A 26,057-nucleotide genomic window follows, 5' to 3' on the forward strand; every position below is an offset into this window, starting at 1 on the left:
ATGCTACTGAACCAATTCATTCTTTTCCAAATTGATACAGAAAAAAAAAAAAAAAGGTAGACGGTAGAGGAGAAAAAACGTTATTATCATGCTTTTCCTATACAATCTGAAATACTAGATAAGCAGAAAAGAAATGAAACTTCTCTTTTAATCACAAGATATGCCTACTGATGGAAGAATATGCCACCTATAAAATAATCTTGGCTTGCCCCTCTGATGTTTAAAAAAAAATAAAGATAAAAGCAAAACAACCATAATAGAATTATCACATCTAATCAAACCTCAAGCCAGACCTATGTATTAGAAGGTTCTGCAATAACAGAAATGTTCTATATCTGCCCTGTCCAATTTGGTAGGCAGTATCCATTGTACAGCATTGAAATGTACTGTTAACTGAGGAACTGAATTTTGTTTAATTTTTAAAAAGTGCAAGTAGTCACTGTGGCTAATGGCTACCATATTAGACAACTCTATATCCAACCACCAACTTACAGAAAATTCAGAGGACAAAAGAACAATGTGCTAAAATGTAGGGGTACATTCAAAATCTAGACTAAGAAAACACAAAAAAAATTTTCTTCAACAAAAAATTTATAGTAAATTATAAACCTTATCTGGATCTACATTCAGACAAACTTTTAAAAGTATGGAAAAAAGACAAATATAATGGGAAATGTGAATATAGAATGGATAGTTTATGTAAATAAAGCATTAATTTCTTTTTTTTTTTTTTTCATAGTACTGGGGATTTACCCAGGGGTGCTCTGACACTAGCCCCATTTTACTTTTTTTCTTTTGAGATAATTTGTCAAGGTTGGCCTTGAACTTGCAGTCCACCTGCCTCAGTCTCCAGAGCTGCTGGGATTATAAGCATGTGCCATAGCACCTGGGTGAAAGTATTAATTTTTCAATCATGATAATAGTAATTACAAGATATTTTAAGTTCTTTACCTTTAAAGAGACTGAAATATTCACAAATGAAATGTGAGTTTCAGATTTATTTCAGAATATAAGAACAGAGGGAAGTAGGTAAGACTATAAATGAATAAGATGAATACATTTGGACATGAATTTAAAATTACTGAAGTTGAGTGATGTATAGGAAGGACATTTACATTATTACCTCTAGTTTTATTGAGGTTTTAAATTTTACATAAACTTTTCCCAATAAACTAATATGAATCTCTTCTAACAAAATATCGTTACACAATGTACAAATTAATGGTTCTTCATTACAATAGGAAAAAAATTGTAATGTACCATGTTTGTAACAAATAATTAATACTGACCTTCTGATTAAGAAGTTCATAATGTATTAAGAATTTCAAGGTGTTTTCAAAAGGCAAAGCTTAGGCACTTACCATTGGGGTTAAATAAACGGCAGCTTTTTAGAGAGGTTTCATAACCTACTACTAATTCTTCTATGATTGCCACCTAAAGTATAAACACATAAGCACACTTTAATAGAAAAAATACGTGGTTACCACTCATGAAAAATTTGCTATTTACTAATGAAGACTAAATAAATACACTCATCTTTATAAATATCTTACCCTCAGAGTAAAAATTTGAAAATAAGTAATATATTTGTGAGCTACACATTAAGCTCTAACTTTTTTTTAAAAAGTTATTGGTAAACTCCTTTTCCCTGGTAGAAAATAAAGCATCAGCTGAACTAGAAATCAGGAAAGGCAACACTGTATATGATTTATATCTTGAATAATTTTTTTATCTCAAATCACATAAATAACACCCACGAGTAACATTTGTTCTTTAAGAATCAAGAATTAAACAGTATGTGAAAAGAGAAGTTTCCAAAAGTAGATGGTTGTGTTCAACTGTCACTTTCATAATCCAGGAGAGAACATTAGTTGAAAGTGAAACAGAACACTGGGGCATCTGAGGCCCAGGAGAACAAGTGGCTATCCAAGTGTGATTTCTCCAGAATCTGGACTGTTCTACCTTTTCCTGGCTTCCTGAGAGATCTTGAATATTCTTATTTCATTCATTCTCTTCTTTAAGCTGAACAAGGTTACATTTTTATGGACTTGATTTGTGCAAGGAAAAGAGAAATATTAATAAAGCCCATAACTTCAATCTTTCAATAAAGACTGGCAATGCAAGCTACAGTAGGTTATTCATATTTAATTTGTTTCATTTCTCTGATTCTTTTCAATATATTTTGTTTTTAATCCAACTAACATGTTTTGCTTGCGCTTGCAAGCAAATTAATGTAAATTAAGATTAAAACACCCTCTAAAATTTTGAATTTTACAATACAGTGCTGAAAGAGTAAGTTAACTCACTGGGGACAGTAAATAACTCTTGACAATTTTTTTTTCCTCTACCAAATATAAATCAGAAAATTACTAAGCTAAAATAGGTTTTAAAAAAAATCACTTCTGACTTCTGAAATAAGGATTAGAGAAAATGTTGGAGAAATCACTATTTTATCAACTCTTTATAACCCACACTGACTCATTAACTTATTAGCAAAAATAAAGGAAAGAAAACAAGCACTGAGTTACCAAAGAGAAAAAGGAATTAAAAGGCACAGAGGCATTCAAACTGCAAACTAAGAAGACTGATAGCAGATTCACAACACGGATAATCAAGACTCAATCATTGTAAATACTGAATATAAAGACATGACACTAAAAGAAAACATTGTATTTTATTTTACCTTTTCTTTATCTTTATATAAGGACCTCAAAGTATTGAAGACTGGTGGACAACCTTTGCTGAAATTCATCCTTAGGAATTTATCCAAACATTCTTTAAACTTTTCACCTTGGAAGAGAAAAATCCTGTTGGCTTACATTTGCCCAGAGAGACAACTCTAACAAAGCATACCTTAATCTTCATTTACATACTCATGCTTAAAACTAACAGCATTTTCATGCCTTTGCCATTATTCTCAACTTACCAGATAAAAAGTTTAATGGCAGCCTTCTTGGCACCAGTCCCCTGGGATATTTAGTCCAGGCTTCCTCATATATTTTCAGCCGTTCTAACATATTAGCTGTGAAAAAAGAAAACTTGATTTTGTATGTAATTATAAATTACACATTTTAATGGCAAATTTTAAGTTTCTCACAGTAATTAAAATATGTAACAAGACAATTTGAAGATGAGAAGAAAATTTATTTGTAATCTTGCCACCTAAATATATTATCATTTAAAAATATTTATACCCAGTAATTTATTTCATATCTTAAATACCTAGAACTATACAGTATAATTTTCTTTATCCCATTCTCACTTCGGTAAGCTTTCAAAATCTGAGAGCTTTACTTAGTACTGAAAAGGTTTCACTACTGTGTCCCCTAATGTTGCTTCTCCACTATTTATCTTCAACCCTTTAACTGCTCTCCTTTGATCTCTCCAGAGCTTTTGGACCAATCCCCTCTCTTACATTTCTCCCTATTTATTTTATGTTTTTTCTTCTACTCTCAGTGCAAACATAAATAGGCTTTCCTCAGTTTAATCTTTCATTTCACTACTTTTTCTCAGCTGTGACCTCTCTTATATTCAGCCTATTAAGATTTTTATTTCAATTAATAGGCTTTTCATTTCCTAGATTCCTAATGAGTACTTTCACATGACTATTCATGTTTCACTGCTGCAATGCCCTCTATTCATCTTAAATTCCTCCACCATCTCTACTCTCCCTTTTGTAGTCACTGTTAGTTACTATCCAGTGCTGGTGTTCCCATGATAGTCTGAGAATCTTTGTTACAAAGTATCTATAGTCAGGTTTCTCTTCTATACATCAATGGTAACAGAATGGCTCACTTGAGGGAAATAGCTTCCTATTATATCCATTTTGCTAAGAATCCTGCCTATTTGTTTCTGGGCCTGTCTCCACAAGTGGACACCATTTTGGGAAAGAGGAAGTTGGGGGAGAGGCCACAAACAGGGTTTCTGGAACCAAGTTTATCTGAGTGATGGAAATTTTATCTGTCTTTCTACAAAGGAACAATACTGCTCATTCAGCATGGCTATATGCATATGACACTGGGACGCTCTTCTGTTGTAGCCACAGTTTACCACAGAGATTATGCTCTGCATCTTTCCTTAAGGAAAACATCTCCATTTCTGTCAATTGAAATTTCCATTTCAGGGCTGAGTTTGTAGTTCAGTGGTGGAGCACTTGCCTAGCATGCAAGAGGCACTAGGTTCAATCCTCAGTACCTCATAAAAACAAATAAATAAAAGTAAAGGCATTGTGTCCATCTACAACTAAAAATATATATTTTTTTTTTAAAAAGAAATTTCCCTTTCATGATTTTGAGGCTACTGTGCATTTGTGAATTTTCTTTAAAATTGAGATGTTTTCAATCAATTTGTAGCAGAAACAAGATTTTAGGACATGCTCAATTTGTCATATGAAATGGAAGTATGCAATGTATTTTTGTATTCAGATTTTGAACCAACTCTTAACAGTTATTTTTCTAGTACGTTAACAAAAGAAGCAATTAAAACTTAGCATTAACAACTCTACCTGGCTTCAGTGCTTTTTCTAAGCCTTTGTAATAGGCCCAGTTCTCAGGATTTCGCTCTTGTAATCCTCTATAAACATCAGCAGCATCTTCCAAGCGACACAATTGCAACAGAAGTTCCCCTGATTATTTAAGAAAAAAAAGCTAAGAATAATCTTCAGGTTTTTTTAAAAACTTTTCCTCAAAATTTCTCTTAAAACCTTATTATAAATCAATGTTGAGAAGTAGATAGATTTGGTATCCCTCTGGAAGTCCCATCTCCCTCCAAGAAGACTATTTATCATGTAATTTTATTATCTCCTTCTTAGAAGTCTACATTATTTAAAAATGCCATTTTTAAAAATAACGTTATTATATATATTTTTTTTACAACTTTATTTATGTTTATATGGTGCTGAGGATCAAACCCAGTGCCTCACACATGCTAGGCTAGCACTCTGAGTTACAACTCTAGCCCTAGAAATGCCATTTTCTTCAGATCCTCTATTTATTCAGGGAATAAATTCAGGACTGTCCAACCTCAGGCCGCATTCCCATGTTAACTGAACACCTATCACCAAACCACCAAGTATTCTTAATATCTTAAGAAAAACTTAGAGGCTGTGGCTCAGGGGCACAGCACATGCCTAGCATGTGTGAGGCACTGGGTTTGATGCTTGCACCATGTATAAGTAAATAAAATAAAGGTCCATCTACAACTTAAAAAGAATTAAAAATAAAAAAGAACTTTGACATCTAAATCAATAACCCAATTTAATACCCTGTCCTCATGATCCCTTAATCAACTACAAAACAATTCTATGGTAGCAATCCATAACAACCTGACCACATTCAAAATCACCTGGCCTACTGGAAGCAGTGGTACACACTTATACTCCCAGTGGACCAGGAGGCTGAGGCAAGAGGATTGCATGCTCAAGGCAAGCCTCATTAACTTAATGATGCCCTAAGCAACTTAGTGAGACCCTATCTCAAAATTTAAAAAATAAATAAATAAGTTAAAAGAAGGGAATGTGGTTCAGTGTGGTTATGCATCTCTGGGTTCAATCCCAGGTACCAAAAAAGCCCCATTAGTCTTTTATCTTTTTATCTCTTCCAACAACCAAATAAGCATCCTGCTTTAAGCTTAACTGTCTCTCTCTTATCTAATTTTACTCCAATCCGAAACCATTCCCTTTTCTTTAAGCCTATTAGCAAATATAGATTCAATGCTTGCCTTCCCCCAGCTATAATAAATCATTCCCTGAATAACATTAGCAGTAACAAGCATCAAAACTATCTCAAAGCTAGGCTTCCATTATTTACTTCACACCACACTAAAGACTGGATAATTCCAAATGTTTGTTGAACAATTTCTCATGGAAGGAAGCAAGTTAGATGAATAAAGAGACAATAGTTGCAATGGAAATACATGAGCTCCAAAGTCACATGAACACCTGACACTACTCAGGATTGCTTTCCCATACTATTATTCAGCTTCCATTCACCAAAGGTATTATTTTCAAACTATTATTTCACCCTTCCATTCTTCACTTCCATCAGGTAATTAAAAACAAACAGAATATTCACTTTGCATTTTAAATGTTGTGTATTAACCTATTAAATTCTCAGAACTTTATGAAATAAGTTACTATTATTTTCATCATTTGTAAAGCAGAGAACTTAAGTAAACCTGTGAAGGATGTTTCAAAGAGTATTGGTAACCAGAATTTGAACCCAAGCAATTTAGCTAAAATAATTCATATCCCTAACATCCATACCAGTAGTTTTCAACCAGGGTACCTTTTGGCACTATTTAAAGAAATTTTGGTTGTCATACTGGGGTGATGGGAGCTATTGATATTTAAAGGGAAGAAGCTAGGGATGCTTCTAAATATCCATAATGCACACAAGCAATCTCCACCCCCAATAACTCAAGCGCATAATATCAACAATACAAGCTGGCAAAGTCTACTCTATATTAATCAAATATCAACTTCATTGAAAACATAAAAAATAACCTGCAATTTTACTACTCTACATTGCATCCACCCTCATTTCCTTCCCATAAACTCATCCCACCTTTTTTAGTATGGAGGGAACTCATGAATTAATGAAATAAGGAGTGGGGATATAGCTCAGCAGTAGAGTACTTGCCTAGTGTATTCAAGGCTCTGGGTTGAATCCTAAGTTCCACACACGTGTGCATACGGCACACATACACACACAAAGGAATTAACTATAAAACATTTTACCTATCTTTGCCCACTCATCAACTTCAGGAAGTTCCAAGTGATCTTTATCATCTCATTCTCTCCCCTCAACCACCACCACTAGCAATAATGCCTTTACAGCTAGAGTAAGTCCACTTTCAGCTTCCTTCTCTTTGTATACCTGTCCAAAAACCTAACAACATATATTTTGTGGAAAAGCTGAGTGCCTTGTTTCTCTTTCATGTAGAAAATGGAAGCAATGATAAGAAAACTCCCAAATACCTCTACTTCTACACGTGCTTGTCCATGTACAACCATCTTTGTTACTAGGGATGAACTATTCATACATACTTTTATCTAAAGTTCATCTTTCAGATTATCTACAAGATCACATCCCCTCTACGTTATCAAGTATTTTTTTTTGTTTCATTCCCCAATCAGCACAAAACATGCTGCAAAAAAGAAACCTTTAGATCCTTACAATATTTCATCTACACCACCCCACTGTTTCCTATACAACAAATCCTTCTGAGTCACTTGTGCTTAACAACTTCGATTCCTCTACTCTCACTTTCATTTGAAAAGATCTGATATTTGGGCTTTTACTACCTTCCTCCCAAATGTTCAGATTATGTGTTTGTTAAGATCACTAACAAATTCCAAACTGCTAAAATCCATGGGTCAACTCTGAGTCAGGATCTAATTTGACCTATCTACTATTCTTCCTCAATAATAAAATTATTAACAGGAATGAAGAAAATATTATGCTTCAAATTACCTTGAAAACTATGAAGTATTTCTACTAAGAAACTGAGGTCCAAGCCTTGTTCCTGGTAACCAACAAAAAGAACTTGTGATCTATTTTTTCCATACTTCTGATCTTTCCATCATGTCAGATTTCCTTCCTTTATTTTTATTTATTTATTTATTTTTATATATGACAGCGGAATGCATTGCAATTCTTATTACACATATCGAGCACAATTTTTCATATCTCTGGTTATATACAATTCATGTCTTCATACCTGCACTTTGCATAATAATGATCATCATTAATAACCCTATGCCCCTCCCTTCTCCTCCAACCCCTCTGCCCCATCTAGAATTCGTCTATTCCTCCCATGCTCTCTCTCCTTATCCCATTATGAATCAGCCACTTTATATCAAAGAAAATATTTGGCATTTGGTTTTTTGGAATTGGCTAACTTTACTTAGCATTATCTTCTCTAACTTCATCCATTTACCTGCAAATACCATGATTTTATTCTTTTATTGCTGAGTAATGTTCCATTGTATATATACATGCTGAGTGATGTTCATTGTGTGTGTATATATACACACACACACACATACACACACACACAATGTTCCATCGTGTATATATATATGTATATATATCCTTTCATCTACTGAAGGGCATCTAGGTTGGTTCCACAGTTTAGCTATTGTGAACTGTGCTGCTATAAACATTGATGTGGCTGTGTCCCTGTAGTATTCTGTTTTTAAGTCCTTTGGGTATACTAATCTCCAGGGTATATAAAGAACTCAAAAAGCTAAACATGAAAAAAAACCAAATAACCCAATTAATAAATGGGCCAAGGACCTGAACAGACACTTCTCAAAAGATGACATATAATCAATCAACAAATATATGAAAAAATGTTCATTATCACTAGCAATTAGAGAAATGCAATCAAAACACTCTAAGATTTCATCTCACTCCAGTCAGAATGGCAGCTATTATGAAGACAAACAACAATGATTGTTGGCGAGGATGTGGGGGGAAAAGGTACAGTCATACACTGCTGGTGGAGTCCCACCAGCAAACTGGTGCAGCCAATATGGAAAGCAGTATGGAGATTTCTTGGAAAATTGGGAATGGAACCACCATTTGATCCAGCTATCCCTCTCCTCGGTCTATACCCAAAAGACCTCCTCCCTTTATAACCCATAGAAAACTAAGGGATGATCAATTCAAATTAAAGTGGGCTATCCTGGACCTACAGTTTACTCAGGAGTTTTTCTTGCCAGGAGCATTACCCTCTGACAAAAGTTTACGTGTGAGCAAATAATGACTATACTTACTACACACATAGATTCTATAGTTTTATAGTGTCTAACTTCAAAGTGAATCAAGAAATTTGAAACCAGCAAGCCTAAGTTCCCCAAACAGCCAGGGCAAAGCAACATTTTAGATGATATTCTTAAAAAATTATTTGTCTTTTCAATTACTTATTCTTCTATCATATTTTTCAATCATGTCTTCAACTTCTAAAAACGTGGGCCTCCTTTTTTTCCTTGACCTTCTAATAAATAGCAGCATAGGAACCATTTATTCAGGGATTGACCCACCTCCATCACAAACTACACATATAAACCCAAACCTTGTTTCCTTTCCTTCCAGAATTAATGTTCTTTCTACTGCCTCAAAGACATTCATATTAACCATAAAGACAGCCAGGAATGTCCTATATGCATTTCAGTGAATACCAATTTTTCAATATGTGTTACTGGCAATTAAGAAATCTGGCACACACCTCCTCCACTGTAGTTTTGCTAATAAGCTGTTTCTAAGGTAGTTAATCCTGTATCTCATAATTGCTTCCTATGTTCTGTGTTTAAACCCTGTAATAACTTTGAATCTCTGTATTTATGAAAAGATACTTTAAGAGAGTGGAGCATGCCTGTGATACCAGCTATACCCCAATGAGGATGGAAGATCAGTTAAGCTCAGGAGTTTGAAACTAGGTTGGCCACCCAGGGAGACCCTGTCTCAAAAACATCAGTAAAACACAAAAATGGATGCTTTGTTGATTTATTTCATTCAACTAATTTTTATTTGCAATTTCCCCTATATTAACGATATCCATTAAGTATATATTTTACCACATACAAATTACTTAACATACACAATCATTAGATTTTACATCATCAAAAAGTTGAACTACACTCAGCTATCAGCTGATGACTATTCAGCCTTGCTCTTCAACATAATTAAATATTAAAATAAATGATGTTCTTTTAAAAATACCTTTGGTTTCTTCTACAGCAAGTTTATCACAAATCTGCTTTTCATAGGTACAAAGATGTTCCAAGGCTTCTCTATAGAGACCTGCTTCCCGAAGAACTTGATTTTGATATAAAAGGAGTTCGCTATATTCATAATCCACTTTATCAGGGGATGTCTGTACATGGACATAAGGAATACTAACAGTAAGAATTTTGTTTTCCTATTAGAAAATAATTTGCATACTCAAAAACATAAAAAGTCAAAGGATAATAGCTATTTGGTAAATCATATTTTTTAAAAATTACTCAAAATATCTGTCTATGGAGCAATTAAGTAAATAGAAACAATATTAGTTTATAATAAATTGAATAAAAAGAACAATCTATAAGTTCTTATGTACATTAAATAAATATGGAAGAGGGGAAAGATCTTAAGAAATGCCTAATAATAAATCTAGTAAGAGTCAGAGCAATTGATTCAGGTAAGAATCATAACAAAGAATGATAAAATTAGTGATTAAAGTTTGATGAGAAAAAGCTATTCAGTTTCAAATTGTTTAATAAATTCAAACAAAGGATAAAACTCAACTTTATAGTTGCAGGTACCACCTTAACACAGAAATCAAATGGAAAAAAGAGCCGTCATGTGTCTCTCAATCTGATCAACTGAGAAGGATTCATCATTATGTCTAAAGTTTCCTACCAAAAATGCATAATTATATCTAATGAGAAAATATTTTTTAAAAACCCCAAAGTAAGAAACATTCTACAAAATGTAGAATCATTTGAAGAGTACTGCCTGTACTCTTCAAAAATATCAATGTCATGAAATACTAAGAATATTTTTAAAACTATTTCAGATTAAAGAGACTGAAGAAAAATGATAACTAGATGCCAGATATGATTCCAAAGTGGGAATGAGGAAAAAACTGGTAGAAAGGATACAAAAAGACAATCAGTAAATTTTCAATATGGGCTATAACTTAGATAATAACAATTAATGTCCAACCATCTCTGCATCAGTACCTACAGAACTGACAATTACAGAGTTATTCCTAGAAAGGCACACTGAAGCACTGAGGGATAAAGAGCATGACCTCTGTAATTACTCTCAAATGTTTAAGGAAGAAAATGCAAATACAGATGCAGGTCAGAGATTTAAAAGTAAATTCATCAAATATTAGCATTAGATAATGTGAATGAACTTCTCTATAAACTTCTTTGAATTATACCTGCAACTTTTCTCTAAGTATAAAACTATTTCAAAATAAAAACAATTCTTTCAGTTATATTTAGAATCAGACTAGTGACTGTTTTCTTGTTATTACCTGTTGTGTTTTCCTAAATTCTTCTAAAATCTTTGCTGCCATTTCATAATCTTCTAATAAATGGTAAGCAATAGCATAACCAATCCATGATGCTCTCTGTGCAGGTCGAAGCTGAAGTAACTGATACCGTGTTTCCTTCGAGGGGGGAAAAAGATTTTCTTAGGTTTACAGTTCAGATAGATGCACCTTTAGAAGACCACATGAATTTACCCCCCAACACTATGTATTTTGCTACAAAATGCTAGAAATGGTGATAGAAAATAGTTTGAAACATCCATATTGTATAGCTTTAGAGGCAAAGGAATATGTGTATTAAGCACTATGAAGCCTCCAGGCTATGACTTTTTTTAAAAAAAGAGCCACACACAGTGGCACACACTTATAATCTCAGCTATTTGGGAGACTGAGGCACAAGCATCACAAATTCAAAGCTAGCCTCAGCAATTTTTTAAAAAGGGTTAAGGATTTGGATCAATGATAAAGTGCCCTTGGGTTCAATCTCCAGTACCAGATTAAAAAAATAAAAATGAAGACCAGATATCCTTTTTTATTTCCAAATCTATCCACTTCAAGAACTAAGACAGGATAATAACAATAGTACAAAGGAAAAAATTATTCAAAAATTCTTCAGAGGGCTGGGGATGTGGCTCAAGCAGTAGCGCACTCGCCTGGCATGCGTGCAGCCTGGGTTCGATCCTCAGCACCACATACAAAGACGCTGTGTCCGCCGAAAACTAAATATTAAAAAATTCTCTCTCTCCCTCTCTTTAAAAAAGAAAAAAAAATTCTTCAGAAAATAAAGTTCCCAACTACTAAATGAAGATATATAGAGAGAAAGCTCAGCAGGTACTACAACAAAAAAAGAAAAGAAAAAAAATATGAAAGAGTTAGGAACAAACTAAATTCAAGACTAACTTAAGGGCTAAAACTGAAACTAAAGCATGACGTGGTGGTGTGTAACTCGGGAGGCTAAACCAAGAGGACTTCCCCACATACAACCCAAGAGAAGTAAATTCAAACTACAAAAACAGGTTATTCTCAAGGAACGTAAAAAGAGAAGGAAAAAAAAAGTTCGCTTTCCAGGAAATGTGGAAAGGCAGCCGAGGATGTTGCTTAGTTTAAGAGCACTTGCTTAGCATGCATGAGGCCCTGGATTCAATCCCCAGCACAACAGAAAGGAAAGGAGTGGGGTGGGAAATAGTAAGTATGAGTTAGAGTTACAACATGTTAGTACCAGTCAAAGGACTGGACTTATTTTTTTAATGAATTGATTAAATCAGCCTGACAAGAAAATAAAGTCAGATTTTAAGATGTACCTATTCTAAATTGGGGGGGGGGTCCATTTAAATTCTTTTCAAAAATGAAGTCCTTAAAGTTCTAAAGAACAGTATTTTCCTCTTAGAATAAAAAATTCTGTAGTTTACTTACCCTGTAACCCTCAAGATCTCGCATTTGAATCTGTAGTAAGGAAAGGTCCCTCAAGATTTGAAGATTGTCTTTATCCCATTTTAGTGCATTTCTGTAACACTTAATGGCTTCATCATACTTCTTGTCTGATCTCTGAAGAAGGCCATAAACATGCCAACCTAAAGAACTCAGTTAAGGATACAAACTACAATTCAAGAAACAGTGTTCCAAATGATCCTCGAAGAAACTTGGAAACCTACAACCACTGGTAAAAATTAACTTGAAAAAAGGTGCAGAGAAGAATACAAAGATAAAAGGGAGTTAATACAATGGAAAGAAGCACAGCATTTGGAACCAGAGGAAAGTAGGCCTACCCTGCCTTATTATCACTCACCTTGCACAAGTTAATTTCTATAAGTTTGCTTATTAAAAAATGTAAATGGATATAATCTAAGAGTGAAGCATAGTAGTGATGGCTAAATGGGATAACTATAAAGGTTCAGTATCTGGTAAAATTCAATGACTACATACAATAAATAAAGGAATTATCTTTATTATTAAAAGGAAAAAGAAGCCAGGCCTCCATGGTATATAATTATACAATATCACGTAGATTTTTCTTTGGCTAACAAATGATATACTTAGCACAGTAAAAAGTTCCTAAAAGTCAACCACATATAATATTAAATCATTCATTCATTTAATAATTATTAAGAAGTCTTAATAATTAGGGTGTAGGTGAACAAAACACTTGAAATTTTACTAAATATTTTAGCTATTAAAATTGTTAAGCTCACAAAATAGGCACAAAAATATTTGTCAGTTTATTTAAAATATAACAACACATAATTTTTCTCCATCTTCCCTCTTCCATTTCTTTTTATATATATATATATTTTTAGTTGTATGTGGACACAATATCTTTATTTATTTATTTTTATGTGGTGCTGAGGCAAGTGCTCTACCACTGAGCCACAACCCCAGCCGCCCTCATCCATTTCTATTTGATCCCCCAAAATCACATTTTCCTTAATGAAATAAAATTTGTTTTGCATTTCATCAATGTCTTTATAGCATCACAATGAGGTGGGTGAAATTATCCCCATTTTGCACATGAGGAAACTGAACCCTAATATCACACAGAAAGCAGAGTTGCATTTCAAATCTACATGAAGTATATTATATTCCAAGCCTGTATTCCAAAGCCTGGGCTTTGAACTATATGCTACTGTGTCTAATATTACTTATACACACACACTCTCTTATTTTTCTCTAAAATTATGATCATAATAAAGCTGCATGGTGCCTTAGTCCAGTCAAACTGCTATAATAAAATAGCTAGACACAGTAATCTATAAACAACAAGACACTTATTGTTCATAGTTATGGAGGCCATGAAGTCCAAGATAAAGCAAATTCAGCATTTGGTGAGTCTTGTTCTCACTTCATAAACAGCTCCTTCTAGCTGTGTCATCACATGACCAAAGAGTTTCTGCTGACCTCTTTTATAAGGACACTAATCCCATATTTGAAGGCTCAACTCTCTTGACCTTTTCACCTTCCAAACCATTACACTGGTAGTTAGGTTTCAATTATGAATCTGGGGAGACACAAACATTCAACAATTTCTCCTCCCCCTTTTTTAAGAATGGGAAGAGCTTTCATAGACATTTTTAAATGCAAATCCCATTTATATGTGAGACAGATATACTATTAAAACATGGTAGGTACAGATGAACAAGTTGGTGCACTCTTGTAATCCAAGCAACTCAAGAGGATGAGGCACGAGGATCTCAAATTCAAAACCAGCTTCAGCAACTTAGCAAGGCCCAATTTCAAAAACAAAAAATAAAACAAAACTCAAAAAAAGCCAGGCACAAAATGTTGCACACATATAATCCCAGCAGCTCAGGAGGATCACAAGTTCAAAGCCAGCCTTAGCTACTTAGCAAAGCTCCAACTAACTTAGTGAGACCCTGCTTCACAAATAAAAAAATAAATAAAAGGAGTTGGGGGTGGAGATGTGGCTCAGTGGTTAAGTGCACCAAATTCAATTCCTAGTACCAAAAGGGGGGGGGGGGGCAAAAAAAATCATGACAGGTCTGTTAAAATGTTCCCTGAATGAAGGCAGTTGCTATTAACTCAATTTCAGAGAGAAAAATCTCTTCTGGAATTGCACAGTAAGAAGAAACTAGACGTTCTGACTCTCAAACTGCTGCCTTAGCTCAAAACACCCCACTTAGTCCTGAAATATATTTCAAAAAGGATACATACATGACTCTTCAAGTCATTTCTCAGACCTCTACGAACCAATTCATAAGCTTCTTCCTTTTTTCCCAAGCAGTTCAACGTTAATCCTTTCATAGCCAGGGTTTCTATTTTTAATAACAAAAGGGAGGGGGAGTAAAAAAAGTGAAAGAAATTAAACATTAGAAATAAAAATAGTCAGCAATAAAACATAATCATACCCTCAAAAAAATGCTATGTTATGCTAACAATTAAAAAATTGAAGGAGATTACTGACATATTTCCAGAATTAAAATATTTTTTAAATCGACAAACCAAATAAGCAAAGACTTCTAAATTAATTCTTGGAGACTCCTATGCTTTTCTTTCTTTCTTCTTTTTTTAAGATTAAAAACATACATAATGCATGTACATCTGACCAGAAAGATGACCTAGTAATTTATATACTGACAACATGTAATCACTCTTACTACTATTTTGTTCTCAGGGGAATTCCATGGGATGACCTTTAAACTATGAAAAGCTATCTTAAAAACAGAATTTATTTCTATGAACCTAATTATGTAAAGGTTAAATTTACTCTTCTGATTAAAACATTTCTACATTTCTGATTTTCATAAATTTCTTTTAAAATTATTTTTTTAGGATTACTAAATATATGAGTAAAAGATGTCCAAAACCTGCCATTTGCAGTCAACAGATTCAAAGAGAGAACTGTGGCAAGTATTGCGTTTCCAGAAAAGATTTCTAATTTTATACTGTATATCCTATGAAGTGTAAAGGTATAAAAAAAAGTTAATTGTCGCATGCCTGTAATCCCAGAAGCTCAGGAAGCTGAGGCAGGAGGATCACAAGTTAAAGCCCGCCTCAGCAAAAAGTGAGGAGAGTTAAGCAAAAACAAAGCACTAAGCAAATCAGTGAGACCCTGTCTCTAAATAAAATATAAAATGGGGCTGGGGATGTGGCTCAGTGGCTGAGTGCCTCTGAGTCTAATCCCCAGTAATTCAACCCCCCCAAAAAAAGTTAATTGTCATTTATTTACCTAATTTTAAGACAAAATTTACAATTTATAGAGAATTTAGTGAGAAATAAAAGATAAGGACTAAAGGTATAATCAAAAGGAAGATTCAACAAATACAGTTTTAAAATATGTTCACTGAAATTATGATACTTCACATGCACCTGATTTCAAGATATGTTAAAATACAGGGTGCTGCAGTTTAAAAATAAACAGTGTGAGGGAAATTGTACTTTTAACAATGAAATATGGTACTTTTCTATAGTATCACTATGTTACTACTAAAATGGCCACATTACCAGTATGCATACTTTAAAAATGAATATAAAACAACCTGATATCCAGCTGACAAGGAAAAGGAGATGCATTTAGATACTTTTATCAGCATTGCTTTCCATCCAAACAACTGCAGTAAAAGTAAACACTGAAATGCAGTGAAGGAGAAAGTACAGTAAATGTAGGCAAGACTAAAGAGAGCTAACAGAGAATTATTATGCCCCTCCCCTCTTCAATACTAGCATACTACCAAATTCATCACTGATGAGCTTTCCAAGGTCTGCACAGGTCACATCTGCAAAAGTTTATTTTTCCTTTGCCTCCTCATAGCCACACACTTCTCCAGTTGCTCTACAAATACCTACTCATCTACTTTCATACTGGGAAACTAGTAAACCACCCCAACTTTATATTAAATGTCTTAAACATGACTCACTTTTGAAAATCTAAGACACAATGTAAATATAAAAAGGATAGTTCATGAGTGAAGACCAAAAAGGTCACTTTCTGAATAAGCTTATTGATAAGGAATAAAATTTAGAACTTCATGAAAGTTCTAAAGTAAAATTTTCTTATAACATAATTTTACATAAATAAGCCAACTGCCTTTTTGGTCCTTCTATCTTTCCTATATAACTAATATCAAATTAGGAATAAATCAGAATTCAAGTAGAATGTGCTATCCATTAAATTAAAAATTTAGTATTGAATTTTATTTTCTCACAGGAATGAAAAATAGGATTCATTTTCTCTGGAAAATAAAAGCAGCTGAATAAAACAGCCCAATAAGAAGCTAGAAAGACACGCAGTAAAGACATAGCATTTGCTCTTACCTCCATGCTCTGCAAATTTGGGATTAGAGAGGATTTGTTTACAGAACTTCAATCCATTTCTATACTGTTTATGTTCATAACATCTCTGTCAAAACAAAAAATAATGCGAGTTTACCAAGAAATGCAAAATGCAAAACCTTTAAATTCAATGTTAAATTTTTAATTGTTAAGTGTATTAAATGTTATTTCCATATTCTTGTAAGTTCCACTAAAATGCCACTAAATATATAAAAACCTCAAATACAGAAAGTTAAAGTCGTTGAGACATAAAATAGATTCAAGTATCATAAGCTAACTCCAAAAAAAACAAAAAATCTAACAACTGAGTGTCATAGAAAAGTGAAAATAATAAAAGATATAGGAATCATATTTTTAAACATTTTCTTTTTATAAAGAAATGAAGTCTTTTAAGCTTAAAGTGCTAAAGAAGTACATACAAAATATCTAGAATAAAAGACTCAAGCTATGGCATATCACAGTGACATTTCAAAGCCTTGGAATAAAAAGATACTAAAAGCTTTGGCAGGGGTGGGGCAACAAATAAGTCACATAAAAAGGGTATATAATCAGAATGACACTGAACTCTTTATTCCCTTGTTGTACTCATTTTGGTGGTGCTAGGGACTGAACCGAGGGACTCAAACCTGCAGAGCATGGATGCTGAGCCATACCCCTAGCTCTTTTATTTCACATAAATGAAATATTGTTAACAAACAAGAGAACAAATACACAGCCTTCAAAATCAGAATGAAAATTAAGTCTCAATAATCCCAATCACTCAGGAGGCTAAAGAGAGGAGGATCACAAATTCAAGGTCAAGTCTCAGCAATTTATTGAGGCCCTAAGCAACTTGGCAAGATCCTGCTTCATAAAAAAAACAAAAAACAAAAAACCCTGGGCTCAATCCTCAATACCATATTTAAAAAAAAAAAAAAAAAAAACACATCCCCATACCCAGCCAAATGACTATTAATTAGATATATAAGTAAAATGACATTTCAAAGTATTTTCAGAAAGCTAAGCTTTCATCCTCATATACTCTTAAGCTTTTTGCTTAAATAATTTTAGTTGTTGATGGACTTTTATTTTTCATTATTTATATGTGCTGCTGAGAATCAAAACCAGTGCCTCACCCATGCTAAGCAAGCATTGTACACTGAGCTATAACCCAGCCTGCCTTAAAAAGCTTTTAAAAAGGAATTCAGACAAAATTTAAAAAGACAAGACTAAGTACATAAGGACTCTAATACACAAATAAGAATTATAGCAACTTCAAATTGGAGCAAGAAACTAAAAGATTCCCATAGGTTTCTACTAAGAGCAAAAATGCACCTGTTGTGCTTGATGACATGGAAAACTATTATAAGAACAAGACAAATACATTCGGGAAAAATGAGCAACAAGTCTATAGAAAAATCAAGCAACTGATTAAATGGAAAGGTATTGACTCCAAGGAAAACAAACACTGGTATATAAAAGGATATGCAGGAGATGTGGCCTAGCATGTATGAGGCACTGGGTTCGATTCTCAGCACCACATGTAAATACTAATAAAATAAAGATCCATCAATGTCTAAATTTTTTTTTAAAAAAAGGATATGCATATTTAGTGAGATATCTGACCTAATAGTGAACAATATATACACAATTAGAAAAAAGTATTCAGTACTGGTTTATCAAAACTTTTGATGTAATTATGAAGGAGAAATGAGAAAAAAGAAGTAGACAATTGTGTCAATGATTTTTATTAATCAATAGTAAATAAACATCTTTAGAGTTACATATCAAGAAATGATGATATTGGGCTGGGGCTATAGCTCAGTGGTAAAGAGCCTGCCTTGCGCGTGGTAAGGCACTGGCTTTGATTCTCAGAACCACATAAAAACTACAACTAAATATTTAAAAAAAGAAAGAAAGAAAGAAAGAAAGAAAGAAGATATATTACTAAGCAATAAGGGGGAAAAAACAGAAAATAAAGAGCTTAAGTTGCTTGATTCTGGACTGGAAATAAAAGGGGGCAGAGGAAAATAAGGGAAATATTTTTCATCATAAACCTTTTACAGTTAATTTACACAGGTATCAAAATATGGTTTCACAAGTGCTGGCGAGGATGTGGAGAAAAGGGTACACTTGTGCATTGCTGGTGGGACTGCAAATTGGTGCGGCCAATTTGGAAAGCAGTTTGGAGATTCCTGGGAAAGCTGGGAATGGAACCACCATTTGACCCTGCTATTGCCCTTCTTGGACTATTCCCTGAAGACCTTAAAAGAGCATGCTACAGGGATACTGCCACATCGATGTTCATAGCAGCACAATTCACAATAGCTAGACTGTGAAACCAACCCAGATGCCCTTCAATAGATGAATGGATTAAAAAAAATGTGGCATTTATACATTATGGAATATTACGCAGCACTAAAAAATGACAAAATCATGGAATTTGCAGGGAAATGGATGGCACTAGAGCAGATTATGCTTAGTGAAGCTAGCCAATCCCTAAAAAACAAATACCAAATGTCTTCTTTGATATAATGAGAGCAACTATGAACAGAGTAGGGAGGAAGAGCAGGAAAAAAAAAGATTAACTTTAAACAGAGACATGAGATGGGAGGGAAAGGGAGAGAAAAGGGAAATTGCATGGAAATGAAGGGAGACCCTAATTGCTATACAAAATTACATATAAGAGGTTGTGAGGGGAATAGGAAAATAAACAAGGAGAGAAATGAATTACAGTAGATGGGGTAGAGAGAGCAGATGGGAGGGGAGGGAAGGGGGGATAATAGGGGATAGGAAAGGTAGCAGAATACAACAGTTACTAATAGGGCATTATGTAAAAATTTGGATGTGTAACCGATGTGATTCTGCAATCTGCATTTGGGGTAAAAATTGGGAATTCATAACCCACTTCAATCTAATGTATAAAATATGTCAAGAGCTTTGTAATGTTGTGAACAACCAATAAAAAAAATATATATATATGGTTTCAATGCCAGGCATGGTGGTGCACCCCTGTAATTCCAGCTTCTCAGGAGGCTAAACCAAAGGATCACAAGTTCAAAATAAGCCTCAGCAATTCAGCAATGCTCTAAGGAACTTAGAGAGACATTGCCTCAAAATAAAAAGTAAAAAGGGGTAGTGATGCTCAGTGTTTAAACAACCCTCAGCTAAATCACTAGTGCCAAAAAAAAAAAGTTTTTATAAAAATATTTTAAAGAATTTTATTTTTCAGGAAAAAAATATGTATCTCAAAGATAATTGATGCCATTCACCACTATACATTTAAACAAATTTACTCATAACTTCTTGAACAATATACTCAAATCTGGGAGAGACAGTTAATGCAAGTATAAAATTGAAAATATATAGAAACAAAACAGTGAAAATGTGAACTTTTACATTCAGCATGAAGAAATCATTGATTATACTCATGCTACAACAAACTAGAGTGAGATGTATTCACTATCTCTACTTTGCTATTTTGCATCTCAAACCTAATTACAACACAACTAGTTTTCTTCCCTAAAAGGTATTCTTTTTATTAAGTCTTTGCCATCTCAGTAGATGCCTTCACCTCAATTCACTCATCTAGCTGGTTAAGCAAAACTAAATAAATATCTTTGGTGTTTCTCCTTCCCTCGTATTTCTGTTCTCTAGTAAGAACTGTCATCTCCAGCTTCTGTGCAATAGCTTCCTAACCAGTGTGTATAATTTCTCTGCCCTCCAACATTCTAGGAGATGAGAAGAGGGAACAACAGCAGGAGTAACTTGGGAGCTATCATTAATCACAAGTGATCAAAAAAAATAAAATATAGGACCAATAAACAGTATTTTGGATTCCTCTATTTAATAGCAGAGAGCCCAAGAACAATTTGCTTTTCTTATAATAAAATGCATTGAAAGAAGCTGTGATAAAGACTAAGCTGATTAAAAGGTTTTTTTTTAGTTTTTCCTGTTTCTGAAAACTACATATGTACAAAGAGCCTAAGTGTTATTGTGCATAAAACCACCATTAAAGTATGAAAAATTATTTCCCTAAAAACATAGAAAGCTTTCTAAGATCTAGAACAAGATAAAATGGCCATTTTCACCACTTCTATTTAACACATACTGGAAGTTCTAGCCAGAGCAAATAGGCAAAACAAAATTGGAAAAGAATAAGTCAAATTGTCATTGTTTACAGAGAACAAAATCTTACATGAAGAAAACTCCCAAGAGCACCAAATAACTTTTAGAACTAATAAATTCAACAAACTTACAGGATACAAAATCAATGCACAATAATCAGTACTGCTATATGCCAATAGCCAATGGTCTAAAAAAAAATATATCAAGCAAATCCACTTATAATAGTTACCAAAAAAATAATACCTTTAACCAAAGAAATAAAAGATCTCTACAATGAAACACTGATGAAAGAAAGTAAAGCAGACACCAAAAAATGGAATACCCGATGTTCATAAATTGGAATAAATAATGTTAAAATGTCCATATTTGGTCTGGGGTTGTGGCTCAGCAGTAGAGCACTCATCTAGCACATGCGAGACCCTGGGTTCGATCCTCAGCACCACATAAAAATAAATAAGTGAAATAAAGGTATTTTGTGCAACTATAACTAAAAAATAAACATTAAAAAATCCATATTTGAGGCAGGAGGATCGCAAGTTCTCAGCAAAAGCGAGATGCTAAGAAACTCAGGGAGACCCTGTCTCTAAATAAAATACAAAACAGGGCTGGGGATGTGGCTCAGTGGTCAAGTGCCCTTGAGTTCAATCCCCAGTACCAAAAAAAAAAAAAAAAAAAACCATTATCCAGAGTTTCCAATTTAAGGAATTCAATATGATCCCTGTAAAAATACCATTAACAGTCTTCAAAGAACTAGAAAAAAAAATCCTAAAATTTGTATGGAATCATGAAAACCCTGAATAGCCAAAGCAATCTTAATCAAAATTAACACAGAAGTGACATTAACATTGCCTGACTTCAAAATATACCACAAAACTAAAATTAAAAAATTTGGCATTGGCATATAAACAGACACAGACCAATGAAACAGGATACAGAGCCTAGATATTAACACACATATCTACAAATAATTTTCAACAAAGATACTAAGGATATATAGTGGAGAAAGGATGGTCATCTCCATAAATGGAGCTGGAAAAACAGGATATACACATGCAGAAAAAGTAGACCCATATCTGTCACCAGATTCAAAAAGCAACTCAAAATGGGCTGAAGACTTATGAAGCCTCTAGAAGAAAACAGAAAATGCTTCAAGGCATTTGAATGGGCAAGGATTTTTTGGCAACACCAAAAGCACAGGAAACAAAAACAAAAGCAGATACATGAGATTGCCTCAAACGAAAAATCTTCTGCACAGTAAAAGGAAAAAAGAGCATGAAGGACAACCTACAGAATGGAATAAAATATCTGCAAATTATACATCTGACATGAGCTAACATCCAGAATATATAAGGAACTCCAACAACTCAATAGGAAGAAGAAGAAAAAAAAAGAAAAGAAAATTATCTCATTAAAAAACGGTCACCTTGGGCTAGAGTTGTGGCTCAGTGGTAGCGCGCTTGCCTAGGATGTGTGACACACTGGGTTCAATTCTCAGCACCACATACAAATAAATAAAAGGTCCATCAACTACTAAAAAATATATATATAAAAAAAAAGGTCACCAGGGCTGGGGTTGTTGCTCAGTGGTAGAGGGCTAACCTAACATGCATGAGACACTGAATAAAAATAAAGTTATTGCGTCCACCTAAAAATAAAAATAAATATTTAAAAAAAAAGTCATCAGACATTTCTCAAAAGACATTTAAAAAAAAAGCCATACAAATGGCCAACAGGTACATGAAAAAATGCTCAACATCACTAATCATCAGGGAAACGCAAATCAAGACCACAATGAAATATCACCTCACTCCAGTAAGAATGGTTCTGATCAAATAAAGTAAATATAACAAATGCTGGGAAAGATGTAGAGAAAAGGGAATCCTCACACACTGCTAATGGAAATGTAAATAAGTATAGCATTATGGAAAATAGTATGAGGTTCCTTAAAATATTAAAAAATAGAACTGCCAAATGACACAGAAATCCACTCCCAACAGAAATGAAAGCCGTGTATCAACAGATACATGCACCCCCAATGTTTAAAGCAGCACTATTTTCATAATAGCCAAGAAATGGGGGGAAAAAACTATCCATCAATTGATGAAGGTTAAATAAAATGTGACACATATACACAATGGAACACTATCCAACCACAAAACAGATTAATGTTGGTCCTTTGTGAAAACATGGTTGCAACTGGAGATTACTACATTAAGTGAAATAAACCAGGCAAAGAAAGACAAGTGCTACTTGATCTTACTTGTATGTGGAATATAAAAAAGTTGATCTCATAGAAGGTGAGAGTAAGTAGAATGGTGGCTACGAGAGGCTGGGACAAGCAGAAGTAAAGCACGGTGGGAAGAGGCTGATCAACTGGAACTAAGTTTTATTTTTTGGAAGGAAGAAAGTTCTGGTATGTTACTGCATAGTAGGTAGACTATAGATAATAATATACTATATATTAGAAGAGCTAGAAGGATTTTGAATGTTCTCAGCAAAAATAATGTCTGAAACAGATCTGCTTAACAGGATTTGAACATTATACAATGTATACATGCATTGAAACATCACACAGTGCCCCATAAATATGGATGATTTTTATGCTTTTATGTGTCAGTTAAAAAACAAGTTTACTTTAAATTTTGAAAAATTTTGAAAATTAAAAATAGATGACTTCCATATTAGGCATGATGGAGTGAAGGTGAACTTGCCTTTCCAACATAAACAAAACTGGATCAAGGATAAAATAGGCAAAAGGGAAAGAAACATGAGCAGCTCTTAAAACACTCTTCACACCTGTAGGCACTTTCCACATTACAGCACAGGAAGAAAGATCCCAACAGAGCACACTAGTCCACAGGGTTAAGAGAAACAGATTAATATTCAAAACGGCAGAGGTACTCTGCAAAGAAGAGTACTGAAAATGATGGATCTATGCAGGAAAAAAGATCCAGAAATCTGCACAGGATGTCATGCATTTTTAGGATAAAACTTCACAAAGCTAAAGAATGACCAGAAAGCAGTCAATGGTGCTGAGAGTTCCAACTAGCCATAATGGAGTGTCAAAGACTAACTGCAGAATTCAACAAACATTGCAGAAAGGCCACACCTAGGTAGTGAACACAAAATAGCCCTGGAGTAGTTTTCACTTAACATGGACAGTGTGACTTTATTTTTGTAGAGTTGAACTTCAGGATTTCATGGTCTGAATGGAAACCACCTGTATTTGTTTACACTACCATATTTTCCAAAGGAATTTCATACTAGCATTATCACATAATCTTCATGATAGGCCTGGGGTTGTAGCTCAGTGGTAGAATGCTTGACTAGCACGTGTGAGGCACCAAGTTCAATCCTCAGCACTACATTAAATAAATAAATAAATAAACAAACAAACAAACAAACAAACAAACAAACATAATCTTCATGATAATCCTGCAAATTAAGCACAAAAGGTTCAACCCTTATTGCACAGGGGTAAAATGTGGAAAACAAGCAATTTACCTAAGATTACATACTTAGATAATGGCAAAACTTAAGACTACCATCTAGGTCTTCTGATCCTTAGTGGACAATTCTCTTTACCACATATAGAAATTGTATTAAATGTTATTGGCATAAAAGTTGTTAATGCCAAAATTTCCAGTCTAAGAGATCTTCAACAAATTCAATCATATTACCCTGTTTCTTTCCTTACTCAGTTTTCCATCAAGGGGATATAAAATCACCAAAAATTAACTGAGAAAAATAAACCCAAGATTAACCAACTGGAAAATCCCCCCAAATAACTGAGTTTAAAACAAGAAAATTAAGCTGGGTGTGGTGTTGCACACCTGTAAACCCAGCTCAGGAGGCTGAGGCACAAGTTAAAAGTCAGCCTCAACAACTTAGTGAGGTCTTAAGCAATTTGGCAAGAACCTGTCTCAAAATTTAAAATAAGACAGACTTGAGAATGTGGCTCAGTGATTAAGCACCCCCAGGACTGAAGGGTTCAATCCTCGGTTTAAAAAAAGAGGAAAGAAAAGAATCAGCTTGCAGGAAGCCCAGGGTTTGATACCCAGCACAGTAGAGAACAAACAATCAGTATGCATTTAAGTAAATAGGTCTCAATCTCTTTTTTTTCCCTGAAAGCACTACTTCTCTAAGAGTACTTGTTACAAATGATAGCAGTCTTCCCATAAAGGAAAAAGTATCAATATTCAATGCATGGCTAATCCTATATTTCCTGATGACAAAATCCAGCCAAAAAACTAGGGCTAGGGGCTAGGATTGTGGCTCAGCGATAGCCCGCTCGCCTAGCACAGGTGGGACCTGGATTTGATCCTCAGCACCACATAAAAAATAAAGGCATTGTGCTGTGTCCATCTACACCTGAAAAATAAATATATATTAAAAAAAACAACAACAACTAGAGCTAGGGTTGTGGCTCAAGTGGTAGAGCACTCACCTAGTATGCATGAAGCACTGGGTTCAATACTCAGCACCACATAAATAAAATAAAATAAAGGTATTGTGTCCACCTACAACAAAAAGATATATATTTTAATTTTTTTTTTAGTTTTATTTTTTAGTTGTTGATAGACCCTTTATTTTATTTATTTATTTTAAATTTGATCCTGGGCTTCTCAAGCATTGGGACAACCCTGAGTTTTTTTTTGTTTTTTTTTTTTTTTTTTTTAAAGAGAGAGAGAGAGAGAGAGAGAGAGAGAATTTTATTATTTATTTTTTAGTTTGCGGCAGACACAACATCTTTGTTTGTATGTGGTGCTGAGGATCGAACCCGGGCTGCACGCATGCCAGGCGAGCGCGCTACCGCTTGAGCTACATCCCAAGCCCTATTTTATTTATTTATATGGGGTGCTGAGAATTGAACCCAGTGCCTCACACATCCCAGGCAAGTGTGCTACCGCTGAGCCACAGCCCCAGCCCAAGATATATATTTTAAAATTAAATTTAAAAATACAGGAAACTATGTATCATATCTTACTCAACAGTTTCTCTTTCGCCAAAAAGGTAAATAACCAGGCCTGGTGGCACACACCTGTAATCCCAGGTAACTCTGGAGGATCACAAGTTTGAGCCCAGCCTGGGCAATTAAGCAAGACCCTATCTCAAAATTT

At 34.1% G+C, this 26,057-nt stretch overlaps 1 protein-coding gene across 5 annotated transcripts in view; it reads right to left on the minus strand.

Moving 5' to 3' along the window:
- Naa15 (N-alpha-acetyltransferase 15, NatA auxiliary subunit) overlaps window positions 1-26,057 on the minus strand; it is a 101,456-nt gene that overhangs the window by 32,171 nt on the left and 43,228 nt on the right. For 4 of the 5 annotated variants that reach the window (XR_013426154.1, XR_013426155.1, XM_078022113.1 and 1 more), the window contains exons 2-10: window positions 16,813-16,897; window positions 14,709-14,813; window positions 12,460-12,617; window positions 11,032-11,166; window positions 9,726-9,879; window positions 4,505-4,624; window positions 2,927-3,022; window positions 2,684-2,790; window positions 1,362-1,434 (exon numbers count right to left, since the gene is read on the minus strand). Coding sequence is in view for 3 of the 5 variants with exons in the window: in XM_078022113.1 (XP_077878239.1) it covers window positions 1,362-1,434; window positions 2,684-2,790; window positions 2,927-3,022; window positions 4,505-4,624; window positions 9,726-9,879; window positions 11,032-11,166; window positions 12,460-12,617; window positions 14,709-14,813; window positions 16,813-16,897 (1,033 nt within the window). In the remaining 2 variants the exon portion in view is untranslated. Of the gene's footprint in view, window positions 1-1,361; window positions 1,435-2,683; window positions 2,791-2,926; window positions 3,023-4,504; window positions 4,625-9,725; window positions 9,880-11,031; window positions 11,167-12,459; window positions 12,618-14,708; window positions 14,814-16,037; window positions 16,117-16,812; window positions 16,898-26,057 lie in introns of those variants that run through there. The other variant, XM_021727904.3, reaches the window with a different exon arrangement.

The sequence above is a fragment of the Ictidomys tridecemlineatus genome, chromosome 9, assembly GCF_052094955.1.
Source record: "Ictidomys tridecemlineatus isolate mIctTri1 chromosome 9, mIctTri1.hap1, whole genome shotgun sequence".
Taxonomy (NCBI): domain Eukaryota; kingdom Metazoa; phylum Chordata; class Mammalia; order Rodentia; family Sciuridae; genus Ictidomys; species Ictidomys tridecemlineatus.